Below are 18065 nucleotides of genomic sequence, written 5' to 3'. Positions count from 1 at the left end.
GCAATGAAGTATATACTTTTCCTTCAACGCGCCATCTAGTGTACGAATGAAAATGATAATGCACGAGTATTCTTTCCAAGGTGTATTTTCGATGGATTGATGGAATACACACAACAGAAAGGGAAATTCACTGCGCGAGTTCGTCGGCGGAACTCACTAGGTGGCACAACATGATAATGACGACTCAAAATAGGCGCATAGGAGCGCGGAACGCGATATTGTCATTCATGAGCTACATTATCTGGAGAGGCCCGGAAGGGAACCAGCGATAATTGCTAGGAGCGTAGCCGAATCGGGACACACATCTCGCCCTTAGTACCGTGCATCAACCGTTATCTACGACTGCAAACCCATCATGACACTCCACGAGGAACGGGTGACCATAAAACTAGTATCATGAACAACTGAACAAGATAAGGGAAGTGGAAACAGAAATGAAAGATCACACGATTTATTCGGAGAAATACAGATACAATTCCCAGAGAAGGAGCGGAACGTGAAAATGCCATCGACAACAAAAATCACTACTTTCACAACCGAATGGGACGAGAACACAAAATTTGACACAGACAACGATGTACTACTTTGTGCACCCTGAGCGCTACATCGAAAGACCCACGAACCACTGTTGGGACAAATTAAGCTGACAACACCATGATACAGACACCACAATCTCCGATAATTCCGTTCCTGGTGGACAATCCAAGAAGGTACAGCTGTTGGACACCAGAATGAACACAAACTAGTAAGTGAAGACAGTCGATTAAAATGGGCGAGGAGCGAACCGAAGAAGTGCAACGAAGTGGAAACGGATCAAACTTCAGGTATTTGCAAATCCAAATTGAACATAAAAAGCACAAAGAGGAATTAAAATTGAGAGATATGGGTGGTTATAGGTCCGCGAAAGCATCCAGAACTGCAAGCACATGAAGACCGGCGACTGCTCCTCTGACTGCGCGGGCAAGACCGCGGCCACGGTCTACTCAGGGGAAAGCTGGGCATCGCCCGCGGAAGAACAAAAGAGAATCGGCGAAGCGCGAAAGAATACGAATTGGCCCAAGAAAGAGGGGCAAACGATGAGGGGGGAGGAAGAGTGATAAAAGAGGGGAGGAAGCAGGAGAGGACAGGGTGAACTTCTGATATACATAACGGAAGGCGGGTGGGCACTTGCAATTACTGACATGTTTCGTCTAAACGAAGCACTTGAACTTCGCCTGAGACTCAAAATTATTATCCTAGGAGTGTATTTATACAACAAAGGGTATTGAAAATTAAAAATTAATTCATCTACTGGCATTAGCAGCTTTTCACTTTCAGGGAACGGAGGCTAATTACTTTCCCAATTCCTCCTCATACCAAAAGGATTAATATCCTTAGGTCTACAGTCTTCTCTTGGGATTTGAACCAAGAAACCTTCGGTCAGTAGCCCCACACACCACCCACTAAGCCACCATGCCCCCATGAAGCCCATTCAATTGGCCATGAATGAAAAAAAATAACTAACCACCAATGTATATTATTCATAAAGGATTCCTGACCCTACTCAATGAACTCAATAGCAACTCATAGTTAGCATCTATGCACACTCCGAAAAAATTGTAATCAAATACTTAAAAGTTAATAAAAAAATAAATGACATTGAAACATGAGGACATTTAAAATTAGCTAGGAAAGGTAATAAACCCACATAGCTTCAGCCATTGCTTTCATTGAAAATTGTAAACAAATTAAGGGAATTGAGAAGACATTACTGGGTTTCCAGATTACAACATAACTCCTAAGAATCAATTAGGAGGTTCATTTTAAGTCTAAAGAAATACAAAAGAATAGTTGTTTTGCTGATTTGTCTACATTTGGAGTCATGTGGAAGAGATAGTACCTGTAGTTAAGTAGCATAGTTTATAAATCCTGAGTTATACTTTGATTTCACTCTGTAAGTTACGAAAAACTTGAATGACCTCTATTTACCATGACTTCAGATACCAACAATTTGAATAAACTCATGACTTACGTTGCAAATATGGTGTTGCTCATAAACATCATCATAAAGCTACTGACTCGACTGAACTCTTATAAATATGTAGTATTTATGATTAATAAAGGTCAGTAAACATAGCAACGGGCACACAACAAGCCACTTGTTAATTCCAAAACTAACACAAACTGCAGCAAATACCAGGAAATTTTCCATGAAAAAACATTGAACTTTAGAGGGATAACAGGCTGGATCTCATAATTGTTGACCAGACCAACTGCAGGTTACACCACAATATGATCATTCTAAGCAAATTTGTTAGAGGTTTACTGAACAAGGTGCTTACATCTCAAGCCATAAAGGCAACTTAAACACAAGTTGATCATTCTCCTACGCCAATGTCGGATGAGTGCATCCCACTAACCATAATCCTACATCCCATGATTAATATGAAATTTTAAGTACAAAATAACCGGAAACCTATTCTTGTGACGGTACACAAAACATCATTACGAAGCATAATAAAATAATAGGAATGTAGCATTTGGCCCACACAAAAATTTTGTATCAATCCAAATAATAAAAATGCTAAGGATAAGGGCCTTAAATTAACACTGCCAAAATATTATGGAATATGGTGGATACCTTCTCAAATAACCAAGGCTGACATGTATGCGTAACAACTGAGTAACCTACAAGTTAGTTCGCATATAGCATAAGAATTAAAGCTAATAACATATGCAAAATTGATAGAATTTTAGAAAGAAGAATCTATTCTTAAGATGTTCAATAGCAGCTACTTCAACTTAAGAGAACTCATATGATATTTCCTTGGCTTTAACTGAAGATTTACAGAAAACAGATATAATGACCAATTATTGTACAGCAAATGCTCTTAAGATTTATCGTATTCTTTACTCTCATTAGCTCTTCCCCAACCACTAATAAAAAGCAGCATTGCATTCAAGAGCTCAGAAGCATTTCACAGCTACAAACAAAAAAATTTGGGGCAGAATTGTAATGCAACTCAAAGGAAACCTTGCAATATACAAACCAAGTGAACTACAAAAGATACTTCTTTAGAATCCTACACAGCAAAGGAAAATGGAAAAACATCTACAGCATAAGATAAAAAAATGTCAATCAATTCAGGTAAAGTTTGAATCTTAATAATTTCAATCATACGAAGCTCAATCATTAAGAAAAAAATTATTTCCTAAAGATAGTGAAGACAATGGCAGATATTCCCTTTGATATGTCGATGCTAAAAGTATACCATAAGGAACTGTAGAACTTGAGACTATCAAAGTGAAGGATAAACCAGAAATCCTTCAATATCTACAACATTAATATTTTCCAACGGGTGCAAAATGCTATCAATTGGTTTAAAAACATACCTATCAAGAAAAATAATTCAGATTCAAGGCTATTTGTTTCAGCAACGAGAAAAGTATGGCAAAACCTCAGGCAACAGAGGTTGGCTCGAGGGCAATGACCAGTAAGTACAAGGCAAATTAATAGAAAAGTACTTCTGTTCATAGTCCAAGTTCTCAACAACATAAAATATAATTCAGCAATAGCAGAAGCATAGTTTAAAATATCTGGCACAATAACCTCTGTCCAAAAGAATAGGAACAGATAGATATAGAATGGTGGTTAAAAATATTTCTGCCACTGCAGTTGTATCAAATCTTATCTAGGCAGGCCAAATCATAGAGCGATGCCATATTCAACCTGAATACAATAGGACCCTTTAGTAATTAAACTCAGCAGGCAGTGCTCTTGCTTTTAGTTAAGAAATGGTTTTGCTTACAATCTGGTTAATGTACATCATTGGGCCAAGGGCTGAGGATGGTTATAAAAGCTAACTCGAAAAATAAACACATCCTCCTACATTCATAGCTGATGCTTTGTTTTAAAACTAGGGAGTGCCTGCATTGTTTCCCTTGATATTGATAGTGATTAAGCTTAGATCTGCGATAACTATATCTATTCTTGACTGCACCATAGTAAAAAATGATTGTTTAGAGAGAAATGAAGAATAGGAAACAACATAGTCTAAAAATTAAGCAAGCAATGTGTCTTTACAGGTCAACCTGAACAGCTGATACACTTGATGACCAACAGCTTCAAGAAGGAATGTGTAAGGATGAATGTCCTAAGGTTAAATGTAGACAAACTGAATTTGTGGCATCATGCGATAAAGGGTACTCATAAACACATTGAAGTGAAATGAGGAGTAAAACATTAAAATGTATCGCTTTACTAAAATTTGGTAAGTAGAAAATTCAACTTGATCAAAACTTCAGTGACTCTAGTTCAGTTTTGGCCTCCAAGGGAAGAAATACTTGATATTTAAACATCATGGTAGGACTCAAGACTAGCATTGAAGAAACAACATTAAAGAATGTAACTAAATGTTTTTGATTAGTTCTAAAAATGACAAAAAATACTTGAATTAGTCTAACTTATAGTGATTGGGTAGGTATCACTGGCAATAAAATATATTTTCCACTTAATACTCTAAAAATTTGTAAATAAATAGTTATGAAATGTCGTTCAAAGGTAAGATTGATTTCCTGTGATTGTTCCACAGAAATCACAGAAGCGACAAACAGAAGGGAAGAATGATTATAATTAGAGCCCACAAGGAAACTTGAGACAAACCTTTGAAGCCTGGTATTTGGATCAAATAATCATCAATTGGAGTACACTGACCTCACGAGGAACATCAAACTGTGCAGTCCTAACTCTAAGGCTATGTATAACACAAATGGATGAAATGATGCAGATGTTTCAATCCATGAGCAGTTGATACTTTGCCACAACAGCAAAAAGAATAAAAGAAGTCTAAATTACACAAAGAACCACATAATATATGGATTGACACCGGGTTAATCCCTCAACACATGGTCTTCTAGGTATTTCATACATCTACAACTAACATTTTTACAAAACGAATAGTGAAAGAAAATCCATGGCTTCTGATTTGAGCATAGATACCTATATGCTGCCGCAATGACGCCAGATGACTAGGAAATTCGATTGAAATGAATCTGGGGCAACATGTAATAAGCCTCCTTCTAAAAGTTGTGACTTCCCAAATCACTAAATAATTAAGATTATATCCAATTCGAAATGAGAGCTAGATCTCATTGCATTTAACTGTAAAACAATCATTCTTGATCACATTCCTTACGTTGATTTAATTAGGCTTCAACGAAAATCGTTATTTTCAGTGATAATTTTAAAAGTATATTCACTCTCTCTGTAAAAGCATCGACGAAGAAAATTCGAATTTAGGAGACAGGTTACAATTTGAAAATGCTGGTTCTTTAGTTTTGAATGAAAGTGAAACTTACCGTTAGGCCCATACTTTGCCTGGTTACTCTTCACCTGGTCGAGAGTGAGGCCCCTCTCAGGATCGACGTTGAAATAGGAGACAACTTCCTCCACAGTTTTGGCGTGGGCGTCATCCATGATTACCCACTGTTATTACTGCTTTTACAAAATTTACTTTTCAGTCTTGTTACTGCTACACTGCGGGCACATGAAATTACACCAAAAGAAGGATAACGTTAAACAAAAGTCAAATACCATGACACTGAACTAGGAACGAGAACCAAAATCACACCAAAAATATGAAAATAATCAATAAACAAAGTGAAATATACATATTAAATTTTACATAACAAGCACCAAGGCACAGCAATATCATAAAATACAACTAATGACATAAAATGGGTAATATGAGCTAAGTTTTTCAGCCACAAATTGAACTAGGACACAAAAATCAATTTAAATGATTCAATAAACGAAAAGTGTTACTCACAAATGCAAACAGAACAGTTATTCCGACATGAGGTAAAACAAAGAAATGTGTACACACAAATCACCAGGACAATGCCCAAAGTAACCCAACGAAAACCGGAAATGATATTGAAAAACCCACCGTGTACCTCACTGAAACCGACACGCCGTTGCGCTTGTTCCTTGTTCACGTTTAACAAACTAGAAAAAACTACGTTCGTCTAACCTTCTAAAACTATTGAAACTATTAAATTAATTGTCTCCTAATATTTAGAATCATAAATTATATAACGAAATCCAATGGTAAAACCTATTCCACACATAGGACATTTTAACATTTACGTTTCTGCCTAATCGGCCTACGTTGCCACAGATGGTACTTGCTCCTGCGGCCTGCTGAACTCGCTCGTTACGAGCTGGACTACTTCTCCCATCTGGCGGAAGATCGCGTTAATACGGTGAACACTTCTTTCGGTATACCTTTTTCAAGCGTTTTTACCCTAATTAATATTAATCGATCATCAAAAATTAATAAAATTCGCTTTATTCTATATTTTAAAAAACACCATTATCATTTGCTGATGCAAGACCTTCGTACTAAACGCAATTTCCTTCTTCGCATGTGGAATAATGTGATTGGCTATCGTTTGTCACGTGGCAATTCGGAAATCGCTTTATTTTTAGCGAACCGCAAACGCCGTCTAAAAGCGGGAAATATAAATATTTATTTCTCTAGTACTAATGGCTAAGGCGGCAGTATGCCTAATGCGACCAGCCTTATGGAATTTATTGAGTTTTTTTTAGTAATAAACGGCAATTTTAGTTGTTAAGTAGGCGATTTATGAATTAAAAATTCCACATTTCCTATCATAGGCCTTCAGCTCACTCTCATTAGTAGGTTATTTAATTAATAGCAAAATGTATGAGACATTCAAATTAATATCAATTAGCTATTAGTATACACATATATATACTATATATATAAAAACATTCATAGATAGCGATTATGTTTCTTCAGTCTTCGAGAACAATGTTCGGATATCAAAACGGAGCATCTCTTTTCCTTCAAAAATTTAGAGCACAAAAATTTCAAAAACCAATTCGGCATTTGATCGGATTGATCGTAAATATGAACGTATTAATAAAAATATGTCCATCACAGTCACACGAGCACACAGGCGGGATATATCCCCTCCGGCACTTCTGATGGACCACACACTTCATCAACCTACCACAAAATTTTTCCAAAATAAAATATCCACAGGTATGTATATATAGAGGGAGAGAAAGAGATAGTTTGAAAACAATAGTGACGAAAAACTACACACGGCAGTACGTGTATATGTTTCCGGTTTTACCTGTTGCGGAATTACAAACGCGACAGACCGGACGACATTCTACGGGGGGCGACACAATCAAAAACGCAGTCTCCCGCGATGGGCTTCGACGATGGTTCCCGACCGGTGGAAAATGTTGGAAGGATTTAAAGTATACGGGGCGTCGGGCAAGTCGTATCGGTGAGGTGGCCCCGAGAGGCAAACGAAAGATCCCGGGAGTGGAAGGGATGCCTCTTGGATCGCGGCCCTGGATAAGGACTACGTTGCCAAATCTTGTTCCAGGAGCGGACGGTTTTAGCACGCACATCAGCATGTCTTTTTTAATTATTTTGGCAAGAGCACAGGAGAGCCGCGCCGTCGGCCCGTGGAGGGAGGAGCCAAGAGAACATAGTTTAAGGGGAGGGAATGGGAGTGGGGGAGGGGAGGTTAGAATTAGGGTGGAGGGGGGGAGTGGAGGGTGGTAGGGGTAAAGAGGAGAGGTAAGCAAGGGGTTTAGATGGGTTAGATAAAGGAGATGACGGCAGGGGAGGTGAGTTGGTAGGAGGAAAAGTTTGGCTTCGTTACGGTGGTGGATGGGGTTTGGGTGTCGACCATACGTGTATATATATTTTTTTTACAGTTTTTTTACAGTTTCGCCCTCCTCCTAACGTGGCTTTTAGCTACCCCTTCCCCTCACCTCAGCTATCTTCCCTTTGCTCTTGCACCCAGTATCCGAGTGGCTATTCCCGGTAGGTGGCCGGTGACAAATTCGCATAGCCGCGCCAGGCAGGTCCCCGAAGGGTGTCTCCATCCCATCCCTCCTACTTCGTCTCTCCCCCCCACCCTACTTCACCCTCTCCTTGCCCTACCTCCCCCTCCCCCCGGGCCGCAAAGGAGTCCCATCTCTTTCCAGCCCCACCTCCTAACCCCCGTGCGAGCTACTCCAATATAGAACTAGCCAAATAAAGCAAATCGTATACTTTGATACCGTTTATTGGCCGGGCTGAGCTGTGATTGTTATCAAATTCGGACTCTCTTCTCTTGCTCTCGCTAGATTCAGAGCCAGGGAGTGGGGGAGGAAAGTGGATTATAGCAAAGCAACACTCGCTCGACCTGCGGATAATGATCTCATAATATGCACAAGGACCTTTCACGCAACGTATAATTCTAAAATATAAATGTATTCTCTATCGCTACACCTCTTCATGATTCGCTCAGAGATGAATATCTGTAGAACCGATATAATTGTGATTGCAGAAAGCTGATAAAGAAAATAATTTTTCGCCATAAACTTAATTTCACTGGTGATTATAAAAATATAAATAATACTTCACTAAACAGCTTAATTATTTGATGAATAATAAATGAACTCCTAAAATTTCGGTATAAATTTCATTGCAGAAAAAATACTTTGCGTAAAGAACTCAATATTCTCAAAAGTAAATGAATTCTCCACCGCTGCCCCTCATAATTTGTTCCGAGTTTAATATATTTATGAAAATTGTACCCGATATCACTGTGAAAAAAGATAGCTGATTGAGCAAAACTACTTTAGGGTACTGAACTTTTACTTGAGATAAAATTTTGAACGATTAAAATATAATATTTAAGAAATCATGACCTAAAATTTCACGGCAAAATTTAAACAGAACGAATAAACTTAAAAAGCGAATTGATAAAAGTTAGAAGAATTAAAAAACCATGGCCGAAGTAATCGTTGTGAAAATGTATTAAAGAACGAAATGATAATAATTAGAAGTAGAAGAATTATTAAAACCATGGCCATAGTAAACGTAGTGAAAATGTATTAAAATGACGAAGAAAAAATCATGAAACATCGTAAAGTAAATATTGCTTAAGCCACACTAAAACATACATTTAAGAATGAAGCATAACATTTCGTTAAGAAATTTTTTTTAACGATAATTGAAAAGAAAAAGTGGAAGTAGAAACAAATAGTATGCTCAAGCAGACAATGCCATGTAAACAGCTTCTTTAAAAGAAGGTAATTATAGCAGCTCAGTGGCCCAACACGTCGACTGCAAATATATATGCCACACAGGTGTAGCGCACAGCAATACTAATAAACCTCAAAGGCGTACGAGGCGAAACTGCCCGCAAGTCACGTGAACTCAGCCATTTATCAAAAATAATAATCCATTTTCGAATGCTTGCGATGGAGAATTCACTTATCACTTGAAAATAAATTCGATTAGCACTGCTCCGACCATTACGATGATATAATCCATGCCCTTGTTCCCGCACTTAAAACTTAAAAAGAGTCCGGTATGCCACGATTTTTTTAAAAATAAATCCCGGAGAATGATCACTGTATCCGATAATTCCCGTCAGTCCTTGCCTGAAATGGAGACACATTTTTATCGCCTCATGTTACCATTTAAATGAGTAGCACGACAGCCCCCCGGTGTTAAATATAATCCATATGCGTCCGGGGCGGGTGATTTGAATTCACGGCAGAACACTTTCCAAACACACTCCGACGTAACCATGGCGACCCTGCGGCCAGCCTTTTTCTCCTCCTCAAACGCCTCATCTCCACATTCTGCGCCCTCTTTAAAACTCTCCGAATTTCCTCCTTAAAGATTCCATGGATTCGGCACACTTTTACGTCTTGCTCCAATGACGAAATTTTCAGGTTCACACCATATCCAGGAGGTGGAGACGAGCACGGCACACGTATGTAACCGACGTATTCTCAACGAAATTCTCGATTGGGCACACGATTATGTGGGAGTCACGGCTTCGATAAAACTTAACGGAAGAAAAAATCCAGTGTGGGTACCGGTCCTTCCTAAAAACAACTCGCGAACGGTGCTCCTCTCACACACTAGACGGGATAAACAGATCGCTTGTTTGGAATTCCGCGTCGCGTCGTTCAAATTTTTTATTCCGCACTCGCCGTAGGTATTTCTCTCTATACCTTTTCGTCTCTGAGAAATCGTTGGACTTACCAGAAATTAAGGGTTGCACTCGCTCAATATATATTTTTTGGTCCCAGGTATTCACAGAAGGCACTTAACGACGAGTGGGGTTATTAGAGAAAACAAAACAGGTCTCTATACAGAAAAAAACAAAACACACTCTCTCTCTCACGATGATCTTACAAAGAATCTCTCTTGCGCTCGTGAAAAATGGAAGATGCCCCCCTGTTGTCTTCACTCCCCCCTGCACATGACTCGGGATTTGAGTTTAAAAAATCCTGTGGGTCTGTAGAGTGCAACGCCTGCGCTGCCGGTTGAAACGGGGCGCCGTTTCTGCTCGCAGGGCCTTTAAATAAGCCCTCGGTCGGCGCGACGCCTATGCGGGGTTCGGGGGAACTAAAGGTGGGAGAGGGGAGGGTCCCCTTCGGAAAACTTGGCTACCTTCGTCCGGCAACTTCTCCTTTATCCCCCCCCCCTCTTCCTCCCCATCTGCACACACATCGCGATTTCTTCTCCCACTCCACTTCATTCCCAGGTTCTGTTTAAGGGTACCTGGCCTCACTGCTCGACCAAGAAGCCGAGAGCACTTCGTCACAAGTCGGTGTGCAGTGAAGGGGGGAGAATTGGTGGCGCAAATTCCCAAGGACTCTTTTCTTGAGTTTTATTGCATATAGATTAGGAAAACCTCTACGTGAGCAAACAATGTTCCTTGCTTTCCGCTTTGATAATGCGTTCTCTGTGATTTTTTTTATCATTGAGATAGATTGTGAAGATCCGGGGGTAAGATTTCTCTACAAATCGACGAATCTCACGAGTGATTCTCTGCCAACAAACATTCGTACGCTTACGTGAGTGAAGTGATCGTACAGTATGAGATATGAGCGTGCTTAGAAATCGTGGAAGATCCCATTAGCGTAGCCAGAAAATTTTTCGGAGACATATTAAAGGGAGGGCACGTAACATGGTGGGGGACTAGGCCCAACCCTTGATGTCAGTGATAAACATCACTTGTTCTGTACAGCTGACATTTTGGGCGAGGCAGAAGCAAAAAAAAATCTTTTTGGTGTGGTTCTCTCAGGTATACACCCACCCTCAGAATTGAACTCCTGAACACCTACGAACTAAAATAGCATGCATTTTGCCATAAATTTCAATCCATTGTCACGATGCTCGCCTGCGTAAATCATCTTCTTTGCTAACTTTCATGATGGACTTTATTTTCCACGGTAATAACTCAGAAACATGTGACAATTTCTGGTAGCACATGTAGTATTCATTTTGCTCAGCTTAAATCAATGAGCTTCCTCTAATACGTGTGACTGGGAGATGGAGGCTTATTACCTCAGAAATGAAAGTACAAGGATCTAGCATAACTGTAGTTAAAGTATGGATGCATCTAATATATATGATGCAAACATGAAACTTTTAGTGCAGGTTAGACCAATTTAAGTGCATGAGTGTATCTTATGATTTTTGGTGGGTACCTTTAATCATAGTGAGATCGAGTAATTTTATACGCCTGAATCCTATAGCTGAGATGTGTTGTGATCTTCTAAAGAGAAATGGAGAAATATTTGCCATGTTCTCTCATAGATCCATCAGAATTGATACCTAGCAGTAGCAGGCTCGAACAAATAGGAATCGCACTCATAACTTTACTGTATTGAAGGTATTTCTTCATTCTGTGCAAGTTGGACTTCTTGTGATTACCGAAAAGCCGCCAGAAATGAGAATTCGGTCATTATTTATTAGGCGTTTTTAAAAGGAAATTTACCTCAATTGCTTCAGGAAAGAAGAGACTGACTAATTTTAACAGAGGTACTAATTTTTAATCAAGTTATCAGCATCATTATTCATCTAATGTTAGCTCTGATGCCATGAAATTGTTACGAAAAATTCTAGCTTGCCCTTAAAGTTCTGTGTTTTGAAAAATTTCAGGGGATGAATTGAGAAAGTCATAGGTTCATCGTAATATCACGCTAAAATGCACTGAATAGTAGAGGCCTTCACGTTGTAGAAATCCATCTTACTGATTTGTGAATGAAAAACTTTGCTGTTTCTACAATTTGGAACTTTATTTTCCTGACTAGTTTCGATACACTGTATCATATTAGTCTATGAATATGAAGGCTAGTCCTATGAATATGATACAGTGTATCGAAACTAGTCAGGAAAATAAAGTTCCAAATTGTAGAAACAGCAAAGTTTTTCATTCACAAATCATCACGCTAAAAGTTATTCAGTTCACAATAAATGGCGATTTATCCCAGCAGTAAGGAATTCCATGCTGGACTTTTAAAATACATACAAGGTAAAAGCTCTTTTGAGGACAATTTTTAATTTAAAACCCATTTGAGATCAATGTATCACATATTAAAAATACGACAGACAAATAGCGCTGAAGCTCATCAAATCATAAGCACTCACATTTAGGACTTCTAGTTAGTCGATGCGTAAATACCGTGTTATGAACTCCGTTATCACTTGGTATTTACTCGGAACGCAAAAATGATTCCATTCCGAGGGTTCCAACTCCCATTTAATTAATTATTTTTTCTTTCATAGATAAAATGATGCAATCAGCCAGCAAACTTCTGTAAGTCCTCTCTCTATGATAAAAGAATGCCTGGAAAACTACCATGATAATTATCTGTAAGGCGGTCGATCTTGTCGATAACTCTGCCTCTAATGTAGTGCCTATTTTTCAGTATTACCTGTAGCCAAAATATATTTATGAGAAAAGGCGTGCAGTTCTTGATGGCTTGAGATTGTCATAGAGATTGGAACGATAATACTTCTCTGTTATTTAAGTGCTATTATATCGTATATCTGTCCCACATGTGCGATGAATAGTGACTTTCACTGCTTTATTCAGTGAATTCCTTGATAAAGCAATAATGTTTACCTTGGCTAAATTCCTTGATTTCTTTCTAAATTTCATGCATTTGACTACATGGCACAGCGATAGCCGATCGAGGTACTTTTACCGATTTAAATCATGTGGGTAGACTGCCAAAGGTACTACTAATTGTCACCGTTGGTATTGGAGAACGACCCTGAGGTCCGACCCTTCCGGGTACGGAGTCTCATTTGAGTGCGGGGGCGTGGAGAAAGAGCGTGGATGCGTCCGCACAGCTGATTCCCAAGGCCGCACTCAAAGCCATTCGCATCTGGCTTCGGCCATAGCCGACTCGCGACGTGAAAATACCGTTTTATGAGTCAATCATTGATTTTCGGGCGAACGGACCTTTAACTGCTCCCTCATAGTGGCACTGAGCATCACAGCTGGTGGTGTGGTGGGAAGTTTTTTTTCGGATGAAAAAGTGAAGGAGAAGTGCTACTTTTCAATAGTCACACTGCATCTCTAGAGTTATGGTTACACTATGCATTAACCCGTAAGAGTTAACGTCTTAATGTATGAAGTTAATTAAAAACTAAGTTAAAAAAATGACAACAAGAACTTTGCTTCTTTTTTTATTTTTTCCTTAGAACCCTCAAGGCCGTGTTACACGATTCATTAACACGTCCGAGTTAATGTCCAAATGTATGAACGCGTGAATGAACACGAAAATGCACCATATAACCACTCAACTTGTGCGAATGCATGAATAGAAAATTGAGCCTTTTCTAATTTGGCTAATGCATTCGTAAATATTCCGTTCTAGTCCACAGAAATCGTTGATGCAAACAGAATTTAACTCGCACGGATTCATGTACCATGTAACCAGGCCTTAATAAGCAGCAGGCATATGGAAAAACACATTAGTCGAGGAAAAACTTAATCCCTGAGCTTATTGAAATACGAAGGAAAGCTGAGCAAGTCGTCAAAAAACTGCTGCGTGCGAGGAGACAGCCTTACACAATTGGTGCACGAATTAGGCTAGGAGGCTAATTTAAATCAATCGCCAGATCTGCGAGTCTAACATAATACAAATGCAATCAATGCAATGTTGATTCATTGACAAATGCAATCAATGAAATGTTGATTGCATTTGTATCATTAGGATTATGGATTATGCATTTATGGTTGGTTCGTGTCCTTCAGTTCGTTTGAAGCAGTAAATTGTGATAAATTTTAACAGCTTCAATTATTTTTTAATGATCAATCGATCGACAATACACGAAGGAACACTAGCGTGAAATCTCAGAGGGATGATCAATTTGGCATGAAATACTCTCGAACCATTCTCCTCCTAATGTGCGTCAAGTGCTTTAATCAATTTAGAGATTTGTAATGTTTCTACTACTGATTTATCCTCCTTTTTATAACGTTCCATATGTATTTATTCTCGGCCGATTCATCATCACGAATTAGGCTAGGAGCGGCTTAGGGACTCTGAGACTACGTGCTAGGCCTAGACTACTTGAAAAATTAAGATTAGATATCTTTCGATGCAAAAAGGGAACATCTCCTCGGAACCTCACTATGCTTATAAAATCGTTTCAGGCTTGATTTGGAGGAAGTTCGATAGTACATCCGTGATGAAAGAACACAAATGCTAATTTCCACACTATAGAATTCCAAAACTCAACGACTGACACAGGTCTCAACACATTCTGCCATTTGCTAGGTGTGGAAACCTGGGTCGCTTGATGAGTTTTGGAAATAAAAAAAGTGGAAATTACCATTTGTGTTCTTTCAACATGCACTCACTATACTTCTTTGTCAAACATAAATGTAAAATGAGAGAGATATTTTCTAGAACGTATAAGGATAGGAATTCATTTTTCCCCGAGCAATAGATGACTTACATAGCATAGGTGGGATTCAGTAAAAAAATCTTGGACGAGCTCTTCAGAAAACATTTTTTCTCATTTTAATTTCGTAGAAATTTATTCCATTAACGGCTGGTGTCCTAACCTGCCACACGCTTTCTTAGGCGCCTTGCGCGTTAGTATGTAGACGTAGCGCCGAAAATTCACTTAGCCCGTCGCACAATCAAGGAGGTAATTATATAAAATAACAAAGTATTTATTATCCAGGGATTGCGCCTAGAAGTAATAAACACCTGGAATTTTATGGAAAAGAAGATGATCACAATTAAAGATAGAAAATCGACTTATATATAAAACAGGGAAAAGTAAAGCATTCGTGGAGATTTTCAGAGGGATGGATGTGATTCGAAAAGTTTGAAAGGATGTAAAAACTCCTTTCGAAAACAATACTTAATTAATTTAAAGTGGCTCTTTAACCAGCGTGTATGGACGTCAAGCCGTGGTGCGTCTAGTTACGGGAAAGCAAATGTCAGTGGCCCCTATTCAGAGACTCCCCCTCCCTTCCTCATGACGCAAATAACCTAAGCTGTCAGTCATCAGCTCCAAATGCTATAAATACTTACATAATTCCTCTATTTTCACCCTCGAACCCCCGATTCATTTTTCAATGGATGTTGTCACTACTACAAATGACATGTGCCATACAATCTTAATTTCATCAACGCTTCTGTTTGGTTTTATATAGCTGCTGATTTCCATATCAAAGAGCTTAGAAACTAAAATAAGTGGCAGATTTGAAGGAGGCGCGCCCATAGGGGGTTAAATTAAATAGTTATATCGATAAAAATCATAAAGAAGAATTAGTTTTACGAGAAAATCTCAATAAAATTACGACCTTGAGACACACTTGCATGCAACAAGTATTATATCATTAAAACGTGAAAGGTTTTATTAGTCCCAATGAAAATTTTTCCATTATTGGAGCCTAAAAATTGCGTCAAAATACATCAGAAGAACATACGTAGTTAGAGTAAGATCATCGTACAAGACCCACGAAGAACAGTATAAAGTCTTTTAGATGTCATATTTCTTCTCCTTTCCCTTTACTTTGCTGTCACCATTAATGTTCCAACCATGGATATATATACAAAATAGCAATCCATTTCATAACAAGACACACAAGTTTCCCAGTCATATGATGCTATGGATTCGATTGGTTTCACATATTGGCTACCTCGGTGACAATGATTAAAAACGACTTAAATTTTTCATCGAGTATCATTTTTCATTCCATTAAAGAAATTCAATGACTACCGGCCTTAAATATTAAAAAATGTGGAATGTGGAAGCAAGTATTTTCATGAAGTTATTAAAATAAATTACATTCCGGATTATGGTCAGAACAAATAAATTAGGTTGAACCCTATGTCTTGAGTTTAGCATCATTTCGGCTGATTGCTTAGTCAAGGGCTGAGCAGAACGCCTTATTAAAAGATTTTCTCGCTCTGTGATAGAATAGGAAAAAAACAAGATGCTAAAAGTCGATATGGAAAATAAACAAGTCTTGGGCATCTATTTTCGCAATGCTGGGTCAAGTAATCGATAGGGTCTGCGATTAATTATCTCATGTCATTACCTTATTGGAAAAATTTGGAAAAACAATAATTTTCTTATATGCGGTTTTCAATAGATAAAAATAATGGTTAGCTGATGATCTCTGTCGATGAGAAATTTACGAACAGCTATGAAATTAAAAAAAAGAATAAAACGAATGAAAAATAGTTAGAGAACGGTATTACTCGAGGAGGATAGTAGAAGTAGCTAATTTTTTTGTAGATAAGTATTTGATTCTATTTCATCTCTATTAAACAGTGATAGCACTGCATTTTTTGGGCCCAAATGAAATAATTCTATTCCCTTAATGCTCTAATGCACTGTGCGTGATATTGGCTAATAATGCACCTGAACCAGGAAATTTGCTGCTCCCCCTACTATCAACACCTTCAGTTGCATCTAAATACATTTGATACTTAATATATTACTAAATTAGCCCATTTGTAACAACTCGGTGGCGGCAGTGAAAAATATGGAAAATGAAGCCAACTATGGGTGGTATTGGTACTTTGTTCAGCTTTCTAAGAAGTTCTAATTTCAAAGTTTATTTTAGTTTCTATATATCATACAGAAAGGCAGAATTTCTACCTACTCAATATACCTGATATTATGCTCAGCAGTTATTACGATAACTATAAATGTGAACGTGCAGTGCCGTAGGTGCCTTTAAAATGTTTCGAAGATTTGGAAGCCTCAATTCAGGAATTTAGAGCATATGGAGCATTCAGGAAATTGAAATTGATGTGATCAGGAATTCGTAGCAAGACAGGAATACTAGGATGAAATAGTGTGGAATCTCTCACTAACACACGCGACAGCCCAAGCAGTCAACAAGCCACCGAAGGAAAGATGGAGGAAGGGAAGAAGTGTAGAAAGAAGGAAAAAAGCTCATGAATGAATGAGTGGCTGGGTTTTACATCTTCAAAAGAGGAAAAGAAAGAGAAAAATCGCTCCCCTAATCGCTATTTGAGAGAAACGACTATTTAAAATTCTTAATTCATCCATAAATGTTGGCGCCGAATTCCTAAGTTTTGTATATACTGCGGCCCTCCATTAGCCTTTCTCAAGCTAATTCCTTACGTTCTATAACTGAAAAATAACGACATCTGGCCTTTTTTGTCGCTTTTTTTGGTGTTGCCATGCCGCGAACTTATGCCAACAAGAATCAAATTCGGATTCAGATACAAAACGAAGGAAATAAAATATAAAAAATAAGTAAAAAAGCACTATTTTCGCGAACACTGTATAATATTCACTAACAAGTTAAAAAGTCTTTTTGTCTCACCTGATAGGTGAGTATGGATTGACACGCAATATAAAATCCTAAACCTAATCAGCACCCACGCTTTAATCCCCGAGGAATGAAAAGATCATTTTCTTTACTTTTCAGCTCATTTAATACTATTTTTGGAAAAAGCGTGTTTCATAAAAATATTTATTTTTTTATTTTCCACCATTTAGAGATGAATTACGTAATCGATTCAACCAGAGCTGTTGAAGGAATTTATGTAAAATAATCAAAACTATCGTCATCTATTGAGAAAATTTAAAACTTTTTCCATATGGAAATTTAGTTAACTAATTAGAGTACAATGGAACAAAATTTCAAATGTCTGATTCTCGAGTATTTTATTGCCATCATAAGCTAGGAAAGTTGCAAAATTTCAAACCAATCCGGCCATGGGGCGTGGT

The 18065-nt window shown here is 38.2% G+C and overlaps 1 protein-coding gene across 8 annotated transcripts in view; it reads right to left on the bottom strand.

Moving 5' to 3' along the window:
* The window catches only part of LOC124158868 (calcium-transporting ATPase sarcoplasmic/endoplasmic reticulum type), a 101110-nt gene extending 90732 nt beyond the window's left edge, over positions 1–10378 (bottom strand). For 5 of the 8 annotated variants that reach the window (XR_006864881.1, XR_006864882.1, XM_046534265.1 and 2 more), the window contains exons 1-2: positions 10227–10378; positions 5338–5515 (exon numbers count right to left, since the gene is read on the bottom strand). Coding sequence is in view for 6 of the 8 variants with exons in the window: in XM_046534265.1 (XP_046390221.1) it covers positions 5338–5455 (118 nt within the window). In the remaining 2 variants the exon portion in view is untranslated. Of the gene's footprint in view, positions 1–5337; positions 5516–7143; positions 7287–10073; positions 10148–10226 lie in introns of those variants that run through there. The other 3 variants (XM_046534262.1, XM_046534263.1, XM_046534261.1) reach the window with 3 other exon arrangements.
* Positions 10379–18065: the final 7687 nt, after the last annotated feature.

This window comes from Ischnura elegans, chromosome 5 (genome assembly GCF_921293095.1).
Source record: "Ischnura elegans chromosome 5, ioIscEleg1.1, whole genome shotgun sequence".
Taxonomy (NCBI): domain Eukaryota; kingdom Metazoa; phylum Arthropoda; class Insecta; order Odonata; family Coenagrionidae; genus Ischnura; species Ischnura elegans.
The sequence above is the reverse complement of the archived record's forward strand: the minus strand, read 5'-3'. Positions and strand labels throughout refer to the sequence as shown.